This window comes from Leopardus geoffroyi, chromosome C1 (assembly GCF_018350155.1).
Source record: "Leopardus geoffroyi isolate Oge1 chromosome C1, O.geoffroyi_Oge1_pat1.0, whole genome shotgun sequence".
Taxonomy (NCBI): Eukaryota; Metazoa; Chordata; class Mammalia; order Carnivora; family Felidae; genus Leopardus; species Leopardus geoffroyi.
In genome coordinates this window covers 42562680-42586123 of record NC_059328.1, presented here as the reverse complement: position 1 = coordinate 42586123, position 23444 = coordinate 42562680, and the positions used below count along the sequence as shown (strand labels likewise).

The following is a 23444-nucleotide window of genomic DNA, read 5'->3' as shown; positions in this document are numbered from 1 at the left end:
GAAATGGAAACCCAAAAAGTAACATCCATAGCTTGCTCTGAGTCACGAAGCAAGTAAGCTAGGATTTTTATCGGAACTCTCTCACTCTAAAGCAAGGCCTTTCCAATATACAATGCCCTCTTTCACAAACATGTTCCATATATTGTTAGACATTCATCTTAGTGGAGTTTTATGCAAACTAAGACATTGGTCAGCCTGACAAAATAATACATTTTTAAAGTCTAACCTTCAAATGTCCTTCGCCGGTGAGGAATTCAGAGTAACCTGCATCAGTGGCCAGCAAACCTACAAACTGCATGCTGGGCCGTTGTTGTATAAAGGCTTCAACAGCTTTATCTGTCACATGCTTTCTCCCAGAAACATCTAGTGAGACAAGGTTGGGTAGGATGTCCTTTTGTTCTAGTAAGCGAAGAGCTATGTCTGATGTAAACTGTTTATCATCTGAAATATCAAGATGATTCAGATGTTTCAGTTCCCGAACAACATCCAATATCTGGGTAGTTGTCATTTTTAAACATTTCAAGTGGTGCATGGTTAGAGACTTGAGTCGGTCTTTGCAGGCCAGCAAAGCTGTGATGTCTGTGATCGAGGTGTTAGAAATATCCAGGCTCTCTAATCTTGGCAACGAGGCAACTTCAGCCAGGTCTTCATTATAAAAGAGAACGTTAGTGATGCTTAATGCTCGAAGGCCAGAAAGCCGGCTGAAGCACCGCTCATAAGGATCTTCGAGGGAGAGAGTTAATGAGTTCAGCACTAGGCACTGGAGATTTTGCTGGATCCATTTATTACTGCCAAGCCCACTGATGATGTCTGTAATTGTGATGTCAGCATTCACACCTGTGGCATCAAGTTCCACTAACTTGTGGTGGCAGAAGGCTTTCCGGAAAGCAACCGCAGAGATCTTGGCTTTGCGAATGCAAGCTCGCTTTAAGCGCATCTGGTTGCCCCTGAAAATACCTACAGTTCCATCATTCAGTAGACCTGGAAAAAAAACAAGCAGCACTTAATTTCAAAAAATGATTAAAGAATTGCTAAAATTTCCAGCATACTTTACATTTCCAAAGCACATCCGTGTAACAGTATTTCATTTAATATATGTTAACAATTCCACAAGATAAAAATATTATTATCTACAACTTATAGATGAGTAAACTGGGGCTCAGAAAAGTGGCTTTCCAAGATCAGAGAGCTAGCAAGTGGCAGAATCAGGACTGTGGTAGATATTACAGATATTCACTAATATCTGGTTCTGCTTGCCTTCTTGGACACAGAAAGAACTACATTTTCCAGCCCACCCTTAGCATTAGATGGGGCCATGTGCCTAGTTCTGGCCAATGGGCTTTAGGCTGAAGGACCCGAGAGTCAGTGCATGATTTCCCATGTTATCTTTTCCTGCATGACAAATGAGGAATCTTCAAGTTCTAGACAGTATAGTTTTCTGAGAGTGGAGTCTCTATCAGCCTGGATCCAAGGGCAACCATGGAGAGGAACCCTCCATGTACTTGCACCATTTATGTACCATAAGTGAAGTATAAATAAACTTTGTGTTAAGCTATTCAATCTGGGGGATTAATTTGTTACCACTACATTATGAGTTTATTCTTTAATTTCACTATAACACATTATTATACATACAAACGTATATATACACACATATATTTACCACATGCATGTCTATAATTCATTGAACCACTGGCTAGATCTGAAATTTTATTAAAAGTATCTAGAGGTTATAACCCCTTTCCGTCAGATGAATTCAAAGTGGATATAGCAACTTTTTAAACTCCCTTAGAGATCTACCTGATCTTAGTAGTGCCAGAAGTATATGATGCTTTGGAACCACATCTATCTCAACAATATCATGAATCAATTAAACCACATTTACTGTGAAAGAAATAATGGCCATGCCAATATAAGGTGGCCTAAGAATAGTCTGGGGTAAGTGAATAGTTGGGACCAGGTAAATAAATAGCCTGGAGTCAAGGGAAAAACTCTAAGTGGTACTTCAGCAGACTCATACTAAAGATAGAACTTGGGCGGTCAGTCTGTCACCCTTAAATTAGAACGAAAGTTTTTTTGTTTTTGTTTTTTTCTTTTAAGGGAGCACTGCCTTCTAGTGGATTTTGCAGACTTATTTATGGTTAAAGAGTTAAACTCAAGGAAAACCTTTACCTGTCACAGCAGACAAAAATGACTATATATTAAGAATTACAGGGGCACCTGGGTGGCTCAGTAAATTGAGAGTTAACCTTGATCTCAGCTCAGGTCATGATCTCACAAGTTTGTGAGATGGAGCCCTACATTGAGCTCTGCGCTGGTAGCAGGGAACCTGCTTGGGATTCTCTCTCTCCCTTTCTCTCTGTCTGCCCTTCTCCCACTCTCTCTCTTTCTCAAAATAAATAAATAAACTTAAAAAAAAAAGAATTCCATTATTGTGGAATTATTGTGCTGTCCAATACAGTAGCTACTTAGCACACACAGTTATTGAGCATTTGACATGCAGATAGTCCAAACTGAGGGATGCTGTAAGTGTAAAATACACACTAGATTTTGAAGATATAGTACAAAAGATGAAAAATATCTCACTAATAATTTTCTTACTGACTATATGCTGAAATGTTATTTTGGATATATTAGATTGAATAAAAATATGAATTAGTTTCATGTTTCTACTTTTTAAATGTGGTCACTTGTAAATTTAAAATTTCATGGGGTGCCTGGGTGGCTCAGTAGGTTAAGTGTCCAACTTTGGCTCATGTCATGATCTCACGGTTTGTGAGTTCGAGACCCACATTGGCTCTGTGCTGACAGCTCAGAGCCTGGAGCCTGCTTCAGATTCTGTGTCTCGCTCTCTCTCTGCCCCTCCCCTACTCTCACTCTGTCTCTCTCTGTTCTCAAAAAGGAATAAATGTTAATTTTTTTTTTTTTTAATTTCATATATGACTCACATTTGTGGCTTAGGTTGTATTTCTTTGAGCAGTGCCATTCTAGAGACAGTCTTAAACCACCCCAATTCTATTTCAGGGGAGTTAATTTAATTAATTAATTCATGGTAAGTTTCCAGCCATTGAACAATTATTAAGCAATTATTATATGCCAAACACTATGAAATGTATATGCAAAGAAAAATAGGATATGTCCCTAAACACAAAGAATTCAAAATTCCATGGAGTAGAAGTCTCAAACAATGGTAACAAACTGAAGTATATGGTATACCAGAGCTAAGTACAAAGTACCATGAAAACAAAGAAAAGGAAGCAACTCATTATGCCTGAAGACCTGGAAAGATTCAATTGAAGAGGTGATCTTTGAGTAAGTCCTTCAAAGATGAAGAAAAATTCAAGGATGCAGAAAGGTGAGTGGTATTGAAAGAATAAACAGCATAAACAAAGTCTTAGCATACATGTATCAAATCATGTTGTACACTTCAACTAATATGTTATATGTCACTTTTATCTCAATTAAAAAATGCCCTCCCAAAGACCTCAGAGATGTGAAAGCACAAAAATAGTTAGGAAATGGCAAGTAGTTCTACACTGCTTGAACATAAGAAAGGGTAGAGCTACGTTTCCCTAATAAAGAGGGGAAGAGGAATGAGATATGCTCAGAGATTTAAGCATGCAAGTGGGGAAAGACAAGAAACAAGATGGGAAGGTGAGTTGGGGCTAGATCATGCTTAAAGAGAAGAAAAGCAGATCAGCTAGGGACCTTGGGACCCAACGAATGACATGATGAAGTTCCTGAAGTTTTTTTCCTTGCCCCATATACCCCTCTTAAAGTTGAAGAAGTTGGCAACCCAGAAATGCAGACAGGGACCAAAAAAAAAAAAAAAAAAAAAAAGCTCCCCCCCAAATCTGTTCATTCTAGCTAAAGAACCAGGAAGAAAGCAACCTAACAAGACAGAAAACTTTTATTTTATTTTAAAGATTTAATTTTTTTAAGTAATCTCTATACCCAGTGTGGGGCTCAAACCCACAACCCCAAGATCAAGAGTCATATGTTCCAGTGACTGAGACAGCCATGCACTTCTGGGCAGAAAACTTATAGGCAGTAACTACTTTACTTTAGCCAACCACCACAGAAAAGACTATGGTCCCACCCTCACCCATACCATCATATGCCAAGCGGGGGGCCTAGACTTTTACCCTCCTTACCTGTAACTAGTTGCCCCAATCTCCCCACAGGAAGGTGTTAGAGAAGGCTGAGTAGGGAGCCAGGTCTCTCATCCTTGTTGGGTGATAAGAACCAGTTTCTCCCCTCTGATGGCAGTGGATACCATCCAGGGAGCTTGGACTTTCACATCCATCTGGCAGTAATGAGGTGCCCTTCCCCTCCCTGCTGGGATAGTCTCATACACAGCCTGATGAGGAGTCAAGTCTTTCACCAATGCCCAACAGTAATGAGGCCACCTCACCCCAAAATGTCAGTGGAAGTCAAATGGGAAGAGAAATGAGGTAGTCACATCCCTCTCTGCTAGGAAGATATCAGTAGCATCCTAGTGGGGAACCAGAACTCCATCCCTTGCATAACTGTACTGAGAAGCCCCATGTCTTGGGTGTCAACAGAAGTCAAGAGGGGAACCAGAATATATACCCCAATCTGTCAATAACAAGGTAGGCAATAAAAAGGCCTCTACCTTCCTCAATGGAATGGTGTCAGGGACACAAACTAAAACAGAAAAGTCCCATAATACTTCAAACGTCTAGATGTCAATCAAAAATCACTTATTATACCAAGGAATCACTTATCTTAAGATCTCAAAATGAAAAAAGGCTATCTATAGATGTCAACACTGAGATAAGAGAAATGTTAAAATTATTTGACAGATTTTAAATCCTTTTTTATTTTTTTTTTTTTTAATTTTTTTTTCAACGTTTATTCATTTTTGGGACAGAGAGAGACAGAGCATGAACGGGGGAGGGGCAGAGAGAGAGGGAGACACAGAATCGGAAACAGGCTCCAGGCTCTGAGCCATCAGCCCAGAGCCTGATGCGGGGCTCGAACTCACGGACCGCGAGATCGTGACCTGGCTGAAGTCGGACGCCTAACCGACTGCGCCACCCAGGCGCCCCAAATCCTTTTTTTAAAAAAATGTTATTTATTTGAGAGAGAGAGAGAGAGAGAGCAGGCAGGGGAGAGGCAGACAGAGAGGGAAAGAGACAATCTCAAGCAGTCTCCACACTGTCAGTGAAGATCTTAACGTGGGGTTCGATCTCACAAACCGTGAGATCATGACCTGAGCTGAAACCAAGAGTTGGATGCTTAACTGACTGAGCCCCCGACATCGCTTGACAGATTTTAAAGGAGCCATCATAAAAATTCATAAGTAATTATAAGCAAGCTCAAAAGAAATGAAAAATTGCCTAAGCAAACAGAAAATATAAAAAGAACTAAATGGAAATCTTAAAAATGAAAAATAATGGTTGAGCTCAACAACAGAATGTAAGGAACAACAGAATCAGTGAACGAAAAGATAAAACAACAGAAGTTACCTAAATCTAAATAACCAGAAAAACATATATATACTGGGAAAAAAAGTGAATAGAGCTATTTATGTTGCTGCAGTCCCAGAAGAAGAGAAAGCGGGCAGGATTGCAAAAATACTTAAAGAAATGACTCAAATACTATCAGAATGACTCAAACAAAAAACAGTAATAATAGCAAATGCTGGCAAGTATTTGGAGAAACTGAATTAGTCATATATTGCTGGTAGGAATATAAAATGGTAGAGCTACTCTGGAAAACAGTTTTAAACAAATTTTAGGAGCACTGGGTAGCTGATCAGGGAAATATTCAAGAATTCCTGGGCAGTGCTGAGAGACCCCATCTTTACATTACTGACGCCTCCTCATCATGCAGATCTCAGCCAAGTTATTGCCTCCCTGGAGAAGCTTTCTCTGACCATCCAATCTAAAGTAGATGCCTTCTTTTTTTATTCTCCCTGAGAGAACCATGTTCTTTTTCCCTCAGAGAATTGATCACAAGTTGTAATTCCATATGTTGGTTTGCTTCGTAATTACAGTTAAGTAAGTTAACAAGTCCTACTGAACAATATGCTCCATGAAAGCAAGATTCCTCCTGTGTTCAATATTGTACACTCAATACCTAACATAACACCAGGTACACAACAGGTGTTTAATAATTTTCTTCTTCTCCGGAGCTTCCTTCTTATACATTTTACTTCTACTGGGCCTCTTCTGAACCCACTAGTGACCCCCTCTACACATATGTTAAGGATCTTCTGTTGAGGACCCTTGTGCAAACCAAAAATGGAAATAGATTCTGAGTTAGGATCAATGTTTTCCTGTTTATACCACAAAATATATTTGCACATATTTTTTAATGTCAGTTTTGTCTTTTATAGATGAAACTTTAGACTCTTAAGACTGATTTTAATCTTATAGTGACTATCACCGTGCATTACAAAATGTGCTGTCAAATTTTGATATCATATACACACATTTTGTAAAATAGTTACTCCTGGTCTCTTTGGGTCAATCTATATTAAGTAAATTTTTTTTTCTTTTTTTTAAAAAAATATTTATTTATTATTTAGAGAGAGAAGGGGGTAGGAGGGACAGAGAGATGGATACAGAGGATCTGTCACAGCAGAGCCTAACGTGGGGCTTGAACTCAGGATCTGTGAGATCATGACTTGAGCCAAAATCAAGTCGGTGGCTTAACCAACTGAGCCACCCAGGTGCTAAGTAAAGTTTTCTAATAACTAAGTTTAAGGTTCTACATTTAATAGTAATGGAATTAAAACAGCAAAGAATTTTTTAAAATTTTTTTATTATTTTTTTTAACAGCAAAAATTTTTAAAAAGAGCATGATATCTGGAAATCAGTCCTGTGTTTAAGTCCTGGTTCCAACATTTATTGGCTTTTTGACACTAGACAAATTATTCCACAAGTCTAAGATTCCCTATCTATAAAATGGGAATAATTATGTCTCCCTCACAAGGACTGCTATGAAGATTAAATAAGACAATACATATAAAAAGCATTTTGCAAACTGAAAGCATTACCCAAATGTCATTACTACATCCAAAGGAAATCTTTCTGGATTATCTTCCCCTTCTTTCAAAAATGAACATATTTAAGAATCGCCTACTTTTTTCCATGACCAATAATTGTACTTGCTACAGTATATTTAAGCTAAATCTTCCTTTACTGTCATACTATCTACTTGGGTTGTTAGTTGGCAGCCTGTCCCCTTTAGATGATCAATTCTTAGTTTGTTATGAACCAAGGGGGGTGCTTGGGCGGCTCACTCAGTTAAGCATCTGACCCTTGATTTAAGCTCAGGTCATGATCTCACAGTTCAATGGGATCAAGCCCCACATTGGGCTCTGCACTGAAAGCCTGCTTGGGATTCTCTATTTCTCTCTGTCCCTCTTTGCTGCTTCCCCATTCTCTCTCAAATGAACAAACATTAAAAGAGAGAGAGAGAGAGAGAGAGAGAGAGATCTTTCTCAAAAAAAAAAAAAAAAAAAAAAAAAAAAAGACCCAAGGTAACTAGAACCATGCGTATTTAAGAATATGCTCTAGATTATCTACACTGATGTGGGTATTATTTAGGAGTATCTATGGGACAAAGTGACGTAGGATCCTCCTACTCTACCACAGTTCTCAGTACTCCCATTCAAGAATATGCTCTAAATGAAGCTTCCTCAAGCGCTTCTTTCAAGAAGTGAAGTACACAAGCCTAAATGCAAGGATTTCGCCTGACAGCATTTTTTATTTCTTTCTGGTTTAGACTATAGACAGCAAAGGTGACCAGCAATGTGAGCTCCAGATAAGTGGGGTACTACTCTGGGAGTATGAGCTCTCAGTCACCTAGAAAGTCTAGTTGACTATTCAAGGATGAAATCCATAATGTTTCAAAAGGTATTATTCTTTTCAATTTAATCTCAAACAGAAGGCTGAACATGTCAAGGTGTATCAGTTTAGATTAGGTACAGAGGTATTACCATTAGATGACAAAATTCTTATTCTGATTTCTAATTCTTATGCACACATTCCCTTGAAAGTTTTTAGCACTATGACACAGAATAAGCAAAGATTATGGCAAGAGAATCAAAGATCCCCATAAGTAAAACTCGTTAGCATCTGGCTTATTTTATTTAAAAAAAAATTTTTTTTTAACATTTATTTATTTTTGAGAGATAGAGTCAGATACAGCGTGAGCAGGGGAGGGGCAGAGAGAGAGGGAGACACAGAATCTGAAGCAGGCTCCAGGCTCTGAGCTGTCAGCACAGCGCCCAACACGGGGCTTGAACCGTGAACTGAGATCACGACCTGAGCCGAAGTCATACACTTAACCAACCGAACCACCCAGGTACCCCAGTATCTGGCTTATTTTAATAAAACCTGCTACCAGTATCATTACTCCTTTGAATTGGGTAAATAAGAAAGAATTTTTGATGTAAAGAAGCTAAGTATTTTCTAAAATCATTATGCTATTAGAAAAAATGATATTATAAATTCTAGAAGTATTCATAGGACTTCTTCCATTTTATTATGAAAATTTTCAAATACACAGAAAAACTGATAAAACAATTTTATAAATTGTGACAAGAAGTGGCAGTATGTTCTTTTGCATATTATCAGTAGTATCCACTTGTTTTTCAATTTTTCCTATTTTAATTATTATCTTTTAATCTACATTTGACAAATACATAAGTTGAATTTCAAACTTGTCATGTAACATATAATACAGCCTAGAAGTACTGTAAGGTTTTTTTCCCGCAGATTTCTGCTTTTTATTATTTTTTTAAGTTTCTTTTTCCAAAGGGCTTGAATATTTTAATGGATAATTTTTTAATTTAATTTAATTTTTAAAAATTTACATCCAAATCAGGTAGCATATAGTGCAACAATGATTTCAGGAGTAGATTCCTTACTGCCCCTTACCCATTTAGCCCATCCCCCCTCCCACAACCCCTCCAGTAACCCTCAGTTTGTTCTCCATATTTATGAGTCTCTTCTGTTTTGTCCCCCTCCCTGTATTTATATTATTTTTGTTTCCCTTCCCTTATGTTCATCTGTTTTGTCTCTTAAAGTCCTCATATGAGTAAAGTCATATGATTTTTGTCTTTCTCTAATTTCACTTCGCATAATACCCTCTAGTTCCATCCACGTAGTTGCAAATGGTCACTTCGCATAATACCCTCTAGTTCCATCCACGTAGTTGCAAATGGCAAGATTTCACTCTTTTTGATTGCCAAGTAATACTCCATTGTATATATATACCACATCTTCTTTATCTACTCATCCATCGATGGACATTTGGGCTCTTTCCATACTTTGGCTATTGTTGATAGTGCTGCTATGAACATTGGGGTACATGTGTCCTTTCAAAACAGCACACCTGTATCCGTTGGATAAAATATCTAGTAGTGCAATTGCTGGGTCATAGGGTAGATCTATTTTTAGTTTTTTGAGGAATCTCCATACTGTTTTCCAGAGTGGCTGCACCAGCTTGCATTCCCACAGCTTTCTACTTTCTAAATTTTTATCTTTACTACTGAAGTATAGTTGGCATACAATGTTATATTAGTTTCAGGTGAATAGTATCCACCCTTGATTGTCCGAAAGTAGGTATAATTTTTGCAAAGAGATTAAGTAATTCAGAACATTTTTTGGTGAATAAGGCAGGTAATCACATTGGGGTAACACAATGGGAGGGCAGGTTATTTCTCTGACTCTCAGTTTCCTCATCTGATAGCAGTTTGCAAAGGAGAGGTAGAAAACACACTGATGAAGCATATAGCCTCTCTAAGACACTACTTTGGAGTATAACTATTTAGTTACACTTAAAAATTACTTCCATAATTTTACCCATATAAAGCATTTGCTACAGTGCCTGGTATGTGATAATAAGTATTCAATAACTGTTAGCTGCTATTCTTAGCTATCAGTGGTTATATTTCAAAAATAATGTGGCAAAGTTAAAACTTTAGTTAACATTCTTTTTTTTTAATGTTCATTTTTTATTTTTGAGAGAAAGAGGGAGAGAGCATTTGCGTGTGGGGAAGGGTCAGAGAGAGAGGGGGACAGAGGATCCAAAGAGGGCTCTGCGCTGATAGCAGTGAGCCCAATGCTGGGCTTGAACTCACAAACCGTGAGATCATGACCTAAGCTGAATTTGGACACTTAACCGACTGAGCCACACAGGCGCCCCGACATTTATGTTTTTGATTTACAAGATGAGTTATATGTATATATATGTGAATTGAGTATGTTAAGCATAATCATTAAACTAAGACTAAGAAAGAAATGTTGGCACTGTCATAATCTCTTAAATTCTTGCATAGCTCTGTAAGGGATCTTTAACTTTACCATATGTAGTACCTTTGAAATTTACCCTAGTTCCTTTTGGCAGGCTGGAAGAATTCAAACAGACTACAGACTTGAGCAACTAGTGCAAAAAGGAGTGCAGACGTCTTCTTTCCAAAATTATTCCAAAATGCCTCAATTACAGCCTTATTTCTCCTACCCTTCCTTGGAATGCATTATCTAGATTCAAACTTTATGTATATATAAACTATGTATATAAATATATATATATTTAAGGCCACAGCAAAAATGTATAGCATTATCTGGCATCTAGGAGCAGGGATATCTCTAAGGGGGATGTAGAAAGATTGTGTGGCGGTGAAAACAGCACAGATTTGGAATCAGACAGACTTACATTTGAACCAGGACTGATGCATTGTGACAAATTACTTCTCTGAACCTAGGTTTCTTTATCTGCTTATATATAAATGGGATAGTAACGGTTATTTTAGAGGGTTTTTGACAAAATTCAAGGAAAACATAAAATGTCTGGCATGTAACAGGCAATCAATAAATGATAGTTGTTATTATCGCCACACTTTCATTCCATTTTATACTTGTGGACAAGTTTTATTTTCTACTTGTAAGAGTTTATAAACCAGAAATATATAAAGACATTATCCCTTTCAACTTAAAACTTAAGCAGAAATAACAAAAATCCTCAATATACGTAAACAGAATTTCAGAGAGAAGACTTTCCCGATTTATGTTCAGAATTTGTTTTTGAAAACAGAAGTACTAAATTAAGCGACACTTTCCCAATTCAAAGGTCAACAGCAGAAGTTAGTTTCTACATAACAGTATTTATTCTCCCACTGCCAAATGAAGATGTAAGGTAGGGGTGCCTGAGTGGCTCAGTCGGTTGAGTGTCTGACTCTTGATTTCAGCTCAGGTAGTGATCCCAGGGTTGTGGGATCGAGCCCTGTGTGGGGCTCTGCACTGGTCATGGAGCCTGTTTGGGATTCTCTCTCTCCTGCTGCTCTTCTCCTGTTCATCGTGTGTGTGTGTGTGTGTGTGTGTGTGTGTGTGTGTGTGTGTTTTCTCTCTCTCTCAAAAGAAAAAAGGAAAAATGTAAGGTATTTTATACCAGCAAATTTCTAAATGGATATTTTGAAAGTTTAGATAAATTATTTTTGCCATGAGAAAAGCAAAGAAGAAGAAAAAGAAGAAGAAAGATAAAAAGCAATTTTCCCAGATTAGAAAAGAAAAACGCTTATTCCAAATTACACAGTAAGTGGCAGGATAGGCAAAAAAAAATGAATTCCTTTTCCTGGAATCAGGCTCATCTGGCCTTTTCTAAGAAAATAATTAAATGGCCACAGCAGCATTTCAAAATCCAATGCCAATTAACAGCGCATAATTCTGGTTTCCTCTGTCTAGTTTTTACCATGAAAGGCCATGGTCTGAAGCAGTCGATCAGCCACCTCCTGTGGGAATACTCCAGGTTCCTGCAGACACAATGTTCCATCTTGTCTTGCTGAACAGAACTTCTCAAGGTGAGTAGTCAGGAAATTTAAGCAGATATCAAGTAAGGAATACGGAGATGCCTCCTCCTTGGAGCCCAGAAAAAACATAAAAGGAATACAAAAGCCAACAAGTTAGTTTCTAGGAAAGTAGAGAACAAAACATTCATTTACTCGTTTAACAAGTATTTTTACTCAGTCCACCATATGTTAGATATTGTGTTAGGCAGTGGGAATACAACAGGTGGCCCATGTTTTCAAGAAGCAGAAGAGAAACATTTAAACAAGTATTTACATAAAGTGCATTAAATACCATATTAGAGGACATATTGGGTAGTATGTAAGCACAAGCAGGGTGCCCTAATCAGTCAAGGATGGTCAGGGAAGACCTCAGAGGTATAGTAGATTAATCTTCCTAAATTACTATTCATGACCCTTCCCTGCTCAAACCTTGAATGGACTTCCATGTGTCTGAAGAAGACAAAATTCTTAGATTATTAGACTGATGACTCAGTTCTTCCAAAATCTAGCCCCATTTATTTTCCAACTTCATCTCCCACAAAATCCCCATCCCAATCTGATAATTTAAACAAGATGAATTTCTGTGGGTAAAAGAATTTGCTTTAGGTGTTAGCATCCTCAAAATAGAAAAGGTTAACCCAGTTATTCCAGTCTGAGGAATAAAGAATTAATCAAATAAGCACAAAGATGTGAGTGTAAGGGTTTTAATTATAGAAATAAACACTCTAAATATCCCCAATAATATAATTAAAATACAATTATAGGAGCTATTATTCATTACATGCTTTCTATGTGACTGTGCTGAGTATCTTACATGAATTATCCATTATTTCATTTATTCTTTCACCCCTATTCTAAAAAGTAGTCAAGCATTATCTTCATTTTTAAAGTTTTAATTGAAAACTAGCACAGAAAAGTAACATCTTTCTCATCATTCTGCACACGCTGATAAGGTATATCTTCAAATTAAAAACTGACTTAGGAGAACAAATCTTAAACGCATTATACCATACATGTGACATTTTAATGGCAGCCATTAAAAAGTACAGTTCAAAGATATATTAATGACATACAGAAGTACTCATAATTAATGACATACAGAAGTAAGATATAAAAATAGTTTATAGAACTTCCTCAACCTGATAAAGATTATGAGAAACCAGTCAGTATCATACTTAATGTTTAAAGTCTGAATATTTCCCCACTAAACTCAGGAATAAGACAAAGATACCTGCCTTCACCACTTCTATTCAATATTGTACTGAAGGTCCTAGAATTAAGCAAGAGAAAGAAATAAAAAGCATACAGATTGGAAAGAAAAAGTAAAACCATCACTATTTGCAGGTGACATAATCCTGTATAAAGAAAATCCTAAGGAGGGCACCTGGGTGACTCAGTTGAGTGTCCAACTCTTGATTTTGGTGCAGGTCATGGTCTCACAGCTTGTGGGATCAAGGCACGGGTGGGGCTCCGTGCTGACAGTGGGGAGCCTGCTTGGGATTCTCTCTCTCCCTCTCTCTCTGGCTCTCCCCAGCTGGCATGTTCTCCCTCTCTCAAAATAATTAAATAAACATAAAAAAAAAAAAATAGGGGCGCCTGAGCAGCTCAGTCAGTTAAGTGTCCAACTTCGGCTCAGGTCATGATCTCGTGGTTCGTGAGTTCAAGCCCCGCGTCGGGCTCTGTGCTGACAGCTCAGATCCTGGAGCCTGCTTCGGATTCTGTGGCTCCCTCTCTCTCTGCTTTGTCTCTTAAAAAATAAATAAATGTTAAAAAATAAATAAATAAAAAAAGAGAGAGTCCTAAGGAATTAACAACAAAAACTATCAGAACTTAAAAAAAAAAAACAAAAAACAAGTTCAGCAAGGTTGTAGGCTGTAAGACCTGTTTTATTTACAATACATAATATCAATTATATCTATACACTTATAATGAACAATTTGAAATGAAATTGAGAAAACAATTCCAGGCATGCCTGGGTGGCTCAGTCAGTTAAGCATCCGACTTCAGCTCAGATCATGATCTCACAGTTCATGGGTTCAAGCCCCGTATCAGGCTCTATGCTGACAGCTCAAGCCTGGAGCCTCCTTCAGAGTCTCTGTCTCCCTTTCTCTCCGCCTCTCCCCCAATTGTGCTAATTCTCCCTCTCAAAAATAAATAAAACATGAAAAAAATAAAAAGAAAATTCCATTTACAATAGCATCAAAAATAATAAAATAGGAATAAATTTAAGAAAAGTGTTAAAATAAAACATTAAAGACCTAAATGGAAAGACATCCATATTTATAGATCAGAAAACTTAATATTAATTGATCTACAGATTCAATACAATCTCTATCAAAATCCAGCTTACTTTTTGCAGAAATTAACAAGCTGATCTTAAAATTCATATGTAAATACAAGGGATCTAGCCAGACTATGGAAAGAGCCCAAATGTCCACTGACTGATGAATGGATAAAGAAGATGTGGTATATACACACAATGCAATATTACTCAGTGATCAAAAAGAATGAAATCTTACCATTTGCAATGATGTGGATTGAGGTGGAGTGTATTATGTTAATGAAATAAGTCAGTTGGAGAAAAACAAATACCATATGATTACACTCATCTGTGGAATTTAAGAAACAAAACAGATGAACATATGGGAAGGAGAAAAAAAGAGAGGGGACTCTTAATGATAGAGAACAAACTGAGGGTTGATGGGGGAGGGGGGTGTGGATGGGGGAATGGGCTAGATGAGTGATGGGTATCAAGGAGGGCACTTGTTATGATGAGCCCTGGGTATTGTATGTAAGTGACGAACTACTGAATTCTACTCTTGAAAACAATATTGCACTGTACATTAACTAAATAGCATTCAAATAAAAATTTGAAGGAAAAAGAAAAGAAATACAAGGGACCTAGAATAACTGAAATAATCTTGGAAAAGAACAACAAAGTTGGAGGACCCACACTTGCCGATTTTGAAACTTACCACAAAGCTACAGTAATTGAGATAGTGTAGTAATTGAGATAGAATAGATATATAATTTTTTTTTCAACGTTTATTTATTTTTGGGACAGAGAGAGACAGAGCATGAACAGGGGAGGGGCAGAGAGAGAGAGGGAGACACAGAATCGGAAACAGGCTCCAGGCTCTGAGCCATCAGCCCAGAGCCTGACGCGGGGCTCGAACTCACAGACCGCGAGATCGTGACCTGGCTGAAGTCAGACGCTTAACCGACTGCGCCACCCAGGCGCCCCAGAGATAGAATAGATATATAGATCAATTAAATAGAACTGAGAATCCAGAAATAAACTCTTATATTTATGGTCAATGTTTTTTTTTTTAATTTTTTTTTTAATGTTTACTTATTTTTGAGAGACAGAGAGAGACAGAGCATGAGCAGGGAAGGGGCAGAGAGAGAGGGAGACACAGAATCTGAAACAAGGTCTAGGTTCTGAGCTGTCAGCACAGAGCCCAACGCTGGGCTCGAACTCACAAACTGCGAGATCCTGACCCAAGCCGAAGTCGGATGCTCAACCAACTGAGCCGCCTAGGTGCCCCAATGGTAAATATTTTTTTATGGTCAATATTTTTGACAAGCATGCCTAGACAATTAAATGGGCAAAAGAACAGGCTTATAAACAAATGATGCTGGGACAAATGGACATCTACATACAAAAGGACAAAGATGGGAGTCCAACTTCACATCATATACAAAAATTAACTTAAGATGGATCAAAGACCTAAATGTAATAGCTAATTAACATCTTGGACGAAAACACTGGTATAAATCTTCCTGATTTTGGATTAATAAATGGTTTCTCAGATACAACACCAAAAGAACAAACAACCAAAGAAAAAACAGACGCTTTGAATCTCATCAAAATAAGAAACTTTTGTGCTTCAAAGGTCATCATCAGGAAAATGAAAAGAAAGCCCACAGAATGGGAGAAATGAGTTGCAAATCATATATCTAATAAGAGATTTGTATCTAGAATATATAAATAACTTACAACTCAATAATAAAAAAAAACTCAATTAAAAACAGGCAAAGGTTGGGGCGCCTGGGTGGCGCAGTCGGTTAAGTGTCCGACTTCAGCCAGGTCACGATCTCGCGGTCCGGGAGTTCGAGCCCCGCGTCAGGCTCTGGGCTGATGGCTCAGAGCCTGGAGCCTGTTTCCGATTCTGTGTCTCCCTCTCTCTCTGCCCCTCCCCCGTTCATGCTCTGTCTCTCTCTGTCCCAAAAATAAATAAACGTTGAAAAAAAAATTAAAAAAAAAAAAAAAAAAAAAAAAAAAAACAGGCAAAGGTCTGAATAGATGTTTCTCCAAATAAGTATAAATGACCAATAATCATATGAAAAATGTTCAACATTATTAGCGATCAGGGAAATGCAAATCAAAATCATAATGAAATAAATACCTTACATCCAAGAGGGTGGCTATAATCAGGAAGTCAAATAATGAGTGTTGGTGAAGATATAGAAAAACTGGAACTCTCATACATTGCTTGTGGGAATATAAAGTGATGTGGACACTTTGAGGAAAAAAAGTATACCATTTTACCATATAACTTAGTAATTCCAGCCCTGCGTATCTACCTAAGGGAAATGAAAAACTTGTATGTGAATATTTATAGAAAACTTATCAGAATAACTAAAAAGTAGGAACAACCCAAATGTCCATCAACTGATGAACAGATAAACAAAATATAGCATATCTACAGAATGGAATACTATTTAGCAAAAAAAAAAAAAAAAAAAAAAAAAAAATCCTGATATATTACACAACATGGATGGACCTTGAAAATAGTACACAAAGTGGGGCACCTGGCTGGATCAGTTGGAGGAGCATGTGACTCTTCATCTCAGGGTTGTGAGTTCGAGCCCTACATTGGGTGTAGAGATTACTTACAACAAACAAATAAATGAACTTAAAAAAAATAGTATGCTAAGTGAAAAAAGCCAGTCACAAAAGAACATATACCGTATAATTCTATTTATATAAAATATCCAGAATAGGCAAATCTATACAGACAGAAAGTAGATAACTGGATGCTAGGGATGGGTGGAGGAAGAGTTGAAGGAAAATGGGAAGTGAATGCTCATGGCTCTAGGGCTTTTTTTGTGGGGCAGTGATGAAAATGTTCTAAATTCATTGTGGTTATAGCTGCACAACTCTACAAATATATTAAAAACCACTGAATTGGGATACACTTTAAATGGGTGAACTGCATAATATATGAATTATATCTCAATAAAACTGTCGTAAAAAATAGTTTATAGGGGCACCTGGCTGGCTCAGTTGGTAGAGCATGCAACTTTTGATCTCAGGGTCGTGAGTTCAAGCCCCACATTGGACATGGAGCCTACTTTTAAAAAAAAAGTTTATGAAACTGTAAATAAATACAAGACTAGAAAAAAAATACATCAAAATGTCAATGGTAGTTAATTTTGGGGATGCTACCAGTTTTCTTCTCCGAAAAAAAAAAAAATCAGACTTTCTATTCAGCACAGATTTCTATAATCAAAAATTGTTATTAAAATATTTACATGTTACAGTTTACAGAGTGCTTTCACATTCACATATTTGATTTTGTACTGAGTAAGGTGAGTAACAAATATATTATTTTATACATGAGGAAACAGACTTCATAAAAGCCATAAATGGCTGGCCCAGTGTGACATTGACTATTGGCTGCCAACCCTAATATTTGTCCTCTGTTTCTGTTAATAAAACCTTTTATTTTTACCTGACCACACAACCACTCGTAACAAAGACCACACATCCCAGGTTCCTCTGCAGCTAGATGTAGTAAGGACACATTAGAACAATTTCAAAGGAAATAATTCATCAAATTCAACTGCTGCCACCTAGAACTTTACCTATCTTATTTCCCAAGTTTTAACTATGAATTCTTCCTGCTTTTTCTATTCTTCATTGTACCATTTTCCTAAATGTTTAAAATTCATCCCCCAGATGAAACAAGCTATATTTCCACCTCAGTTGGTAAACTTCAAAATTATTTATTTTGCAGAAGAGAAAACAAATGAAAGTTGCGTGTCAGAGGGAAGATATCAAACTTTATGAGTACATGCTTTTTACAAGACATTTAGCAGAATAAACTCAGGAAGTAATATATGAAGGTTTATAATATTAAATAATCATTCTTTAACAAGTGGTAAAATATACTCAACAAGGAGGTTTGGACCCCATAAATTTTTCCTTTTCAAGGAAATTCCACTTTATCTTGTTAATTGGTAAGCCAAAGAATTTTCCAGATAGTTGCTCTCCTGTTGGGAAGTGTATCTGCCTAATATTAATAACCTGGGCTTTGGAGCTAGAGTGCACATCCTAACTTCTTACTTGCTAACTGTGTGACATCATACACATTACCCAAACTTTTGTTCTTCAGTTTTCTCACTTATAATAGGGATAATCGTAATGCCTAGCTCATGAAGTTGTTGTGAGGATTAAATGAGATAAAGCAGGAACCAGAGAACATAGGATAATGGCAGTGTGTCTGGAAACACAGAGCTTGTAAGGGACAGAGCAAGAACTGAAACCCAGGAAATGTGGCTCCAGAGCCTACAACTTTATCCAATGGCAATATATTACCTTTTCAACTTTATATACCAATGTTGAATACAGTATCTCACCTATACTCAAAAGTAGGCCTGTGATATGAACAAGGATAATCACCCCCATTTAAGAACAGAGAGATTATGTATCAAGCAGTGAAAGAACTAGAACTATACTTAGGTTATCTAAGCCAATATCTAAACTCCCATGATTCCCCAAATCCTAGTAATTTAAGCTAATACAGAAGTATTGAGAGACCAGTGCTTTCTACTTTATTTTTTTTTAAGTTTATTTATTTATTTTGAGAGAGAGAGAGAGAGAGGAAGCAGGGGAGGGACAGAGAGAAAGGGAGAGAGAGAAAGAATCCCAAGCAGGCTCTGCCTGATCCGGGGCTCGAGCTCACAAACCATGAGATCGTGGCCTGAGCCAAAATCAAGAGTCGGACACTTAACCAACTGAACCACCCAGACGCCCCCTACTTTATTTTGAAACAAATAACAGTAGCACAGAAGACTAAAAAAGAAGGATAAAGGAGAAGCTAGAATTCAGTGCCTAAAAAATGAATCTCTTGGAAATTCCTGCTCAGAGATTTTCCCCTTTACCAACTAGGTACACCCCCGGCAGAGTAAGAACAAAACTCCTACCAAAAATAGCAGAAGAGAGAGGAGGTCAAATCTGACTTCATTTGAATGTTGTTGTTTTTTTAAATTTTATTTATTTGGGGGGGGGGGGGAGGGGAATAGAGACAGAATCCAAAGCAGCCTCCTCACGGAGCGCGACTCAAGGCTCAAACCTACTCATGATCTGAGCTGAAACCAAGAGTCAGATGCTTACCTAACTGAGCCACCCAGGTGCCCCTGACTTCATCTGGATCATAAAACAATCCACACAGTTCAAAGACTAAACAATTTCTAGAAAGAATAGGAGAGTTTTTTTTTTTTTTTTTGAGACACGAGAAAGAATCTTTGTGTGTGTGTATGTATTTTGAGAGAGAGTAAGTGTGAGCGGGGGAGAGGTGTAGGGGTGTTAGGTGGGGATTGAGAGAGAGAAAATCTTAAACTGACTCCTAACCCAGCTCCAAGCCGACAATGTGGGGGCTTGATCTCAAAAACTGTGAGATCATGACCTGAGCTCAAATCAAGAGTCTGAGGTTTAATTGCTTAACCAACTGTGCCACCCAGGTACTCCAGGAAAGTTCTTTTTAATTAATTGAAATGCAATCTATTCAATCCAGCTCTACCCAGTTCTTTAATGCACAGCTCTTATCCTATTACTCGACTTCTAAAAAAAAGTTTCGAAGGTGCCATATTATCTATAACCACAGTTCTTATGCTGGGAACACATACAAGGGGTTCCCAGCAGAGGTGTGCCAGGGAACTAAAGCTAGAGAATAAACTTGGCACATCACAGAACATTAAACATATCCAAAGATTATTTGAGGGGATGAAGAGTATGGGAGGATGGCAGAGAGGGAATTATGTAACCAATACGTGACTTCAAATATTTTTGTACTGAAACAAATACATGATGTAGAGGGCAAACACTGCATGAATTTTAAGACAAAACAGAAGTTATCAAGAAATTAATGTTTGTAACACCAGTTTCTAAAAATTCCCTTTCCTATCCCACAGCAAATTTAGTTTCCTCTGCTGTTAGAAGTTGGAAAAACAGGGGTGCCCAGGTGGCCTCGACAGTTAAGCATCTGACTCTTGATTTTGACTCAGGTCATGATTTCACAGTTCGTGAGTTAGAGCTCCACACAGGGCCTGAGCTGACAGTGTGGAGCCTGCCTGGGATTCTCTCTCTCTGCCCTTTCCCAACTCATGCTCTCTCGCTCTCTCTCTCAAAATAAATAAATAACTTAAAAAAAAAAAAAAAAGAAGTTGGAAAAACAAAGACCTTAAGAATAAAGTGTAAACACTTCAGCAAGGTATTCAAAATGTTTTACTAACAGGCTCCAACCTTCCTTTCAACTCTCATTTTCCACTGTTCCCTTCTCCCACCAAATATGCTACCTACCAGGTACACTAAACTATGTGTAACTTAATGCAACCTACTACTTAACACTGTTCCTTAAGCACTGTGACAAGCACTTAGATACCTCTGAGTCTTTTTTTTAGATTAGTACTTCTATGTGGTAAAATTTCACATGTCCTTCAAAATTCAGTCAAACATCACAAGTTCTGTGATGTCTTTGTTAATTTCCAAAGCAGATTTTACTCTCAGCACCTGACAAATTAAACTGCACCATAACAACAGCTATCATGTACTGAATGACAGCTGTGTGGTACCAGGCACTAACGTAACTACTTTATACATGCTTGCAATCTCAAAACAACTTTGTTTTGAACAAAGTAAGTAAACCGAGGCTCAGAAAAATTAATTTACATGTCAAAGATAAAACAGCCAGCAGAGGGCAGAACAAGAATAAAAATTACCACTGCTATTTTTCATGAAACACTAAGTCTCATCACAAGATGCATTTTAAAAATGAGGAAACTGAGATTTAGGTTAAATATCTTCCTCATATTTACATGGCCAACAGGTTACTCAACTGGGACTCCTAACACAAGAATGAGGTCACAGCCTACATTTTTAAGCTTTTACCCACTAAGCTATAACAGTATCATAATCATAATTATTGAGCTCATGCTATTTGTTAATATATGCTATATGCCTAAACTATGGTCAGCACTTTACATATATAATTTCATTTACTTCCCATGAGAATTCTGTAAGTTAAATTCTATCAGTATCTCCTTTCTACAAAGATGAGGATGCTGAGGTTTTGAGTGGTTAAGTAATCTGCTTAAGATGATACAGCTAAGAAGTGGCAAAGCCAGGACTAGACCTCAGGCAATCTGACTGTAAAGTTAATTTTGTGCTTTAATCACTACATAACAAGCTGCCACTTATAACTGACTCCAAATCTAGGTTTCTTTTACAATGCCATGTTAACCACAGTTATTAATCACTGTGTGTCTCCCCCACCAGACCATGATGTTCTTCAAGTTCAAGGAACCTATTAACGCTTTTCTTTTTTTAAGATTTTAAGTAATCTTCACACCCAACATGGGGCTCAAAGTCACAATTCCAAGACCAAGAGTTGCATACCTTACCGACTGTACCAGCCAGATGCCCCTTAATGTTTGCTTTATATTCCTAGCACCCAGCACAGTCCCTGACATTTGCTGGTTTAAAGAAACAGAAAGAAAGAAAGAAAGAAAGAAAGAAAGAAAGAAAGAAAGAAAGAAAGAAAGAAAGAAAGAAAGAGGAAAGAAAGAAAGAAAGAAAGAAAGAAAGAAAGAAAGAAAGAAAGAAAGAAAGAAAGAAAAAGAAAAGGGATTCAAATTAGAACCAGTAAAGGGACTTGTCCAGTGTCACAATATTTCTAAGAAGTAGGGCCAAGACACAAACCCAGATCTGTTGATAATGAAGTCCATACTTCTTCCACTATACCATACCATTTCTCAGAACAATTATTAGTTTGGCACTGATGCAAATTCCAAAAAACAGTTTGGGGACCCAGTGGTTGTTACGATGGCTCAGACATGAGGTGATGATGCTGTGGATTAAGGTAGAGGTAATGAAAATGGAAAAAACAACCAAAAGTAAAAAATAATTTGAGGGAAGAATTGACAACATGAAGTAAGTATTTCTGAACCCCAGTACCTACCACAATGCCTGGCACTCTACTAAACAGGCAAATGTTCTCTGAAGGACTGACCAACATTCATCATATAGCATACTTTTGACACACATTATCTCATTTAGCCCTTACAACAGTCTTGAGGACTGGTATAACAGACATTTTGTATATGATGATACCAGAGCTCAGAAAGAATATGACCAAATTCATCCAGTTAGAATGTGGTAGAATTGAGTTTTGAATCAAGGTATATAATTTCAAATATTATTCTTATATAGCACCCTAAGGTGAAGAAGGGAAGCAGGAAGAAGGGAAGCTGAGATAAAAAGGAAAAAAAAAACAAAAACAAAAACAAAAACAACTCCAAGATTTAAAGGAGTTAACCAGGAAGGAAAAAGTGTGTGTGTGTGTGTGTGTGTGTGTGTGTGTGTGTGTGTGTGTAACAAGAGAGGAGCACAATAAAGCACATGGAATAAAATGCTAACATTTTGGGCAATTTTGGTGACTGCTACATAAGAATTCTTTGTATTATTTTTGCAACTTTTTATAAGTCTTAAATTGTCAAAATAAAAAGTTAGGAAATAAAAATAAAAAACAAAATAGTGATTAATACTCACATAACCTCACTGACAAAACTGACAAGACTAGGCAAAGGATTACTTCTTCAGAAGAATTTGTTGTAGTCATGGAGTCTGTCTGCTTAGGCAAGTACAGAAAAGGAACTAATGCTTTGGTGAAAGAACTGAGCTGAATATACAGATTTAATTAGCATCCCCTAGTGGTGACAACTGAATGGTAAGAATAGATAAATTCTCAGAGGGAGTGATAGATCAGTAGAGATTAACTAAGCCCTATAATTAACTATCACAAGTATAGCAGGCAGAATGACATGGTCCCTGAACAATGGCTGAAAAAATATCCTATAGCAAATAGGAAAAACACCAATTTCCAGTATGAAAGAACAACACAGCTCTTTTAAAAATTTTTTTGGTTAGGGGCACCTGGGTGGCTCAGTCGGTTAAGCGTCCGACTTCAGCTCAGGTCATGATCTCACAGTCTGTGAGTTCGAGCCCCGCATCAGGCTCTGTGCTGACCACTCAGAGCCTGGAGCCTGTTTCAAATTCTGTGTCTCCCTCTCTCTCTCACCCTCCCCCATTCATGCTCTGTCTCTCTCTGTCTCAAAAATAAATAAACGTTAAAAAAAAATTTTTTTTTTAATTTTTTTTTTTGGTTAATATGGTATTTTCTGCAACAGGATATAATCCTGACACAGTGAATTATTCAAATAAGGTTTGCCCAGATTGGTCTTCTCCAATACTGCTGGTCAGAGTGTAAACAGGCACAATTTTTCTGGATATGAAAGATTTAATAATAGTCTTTAAAACATACACACTCTTGGGGCG

The 23444-nt window shown here is 37.4% G+C and overlaps 1 protein-coding gene across 1 annotated transcript in view; it reads right to left on the bottom strand.

Moving 5' to 3' along the window:
* ZYG11B (zyg-11 family member B, cell cycle regulator) overlaps positions 1–23444 on the bottom strand; it is a 93418-nt gene that overhangs the window by 54819 nt on the left and 15155 nt on the right. Inside the window, exons 2-3 of the mRNA XM_045477420.1 lie at positions 11728–11893; positions 227–981 (exon numbers count right to left, since the gene is read on the bottom strand). Coding sequence (XP_045333376.1) covers positions 227–981; positions 11728–11893 — 921 coding nt within the window. The remainder of the gene's footprint in view (positions 1–226; positions 982–11727; positions 11894–23444) is intronic.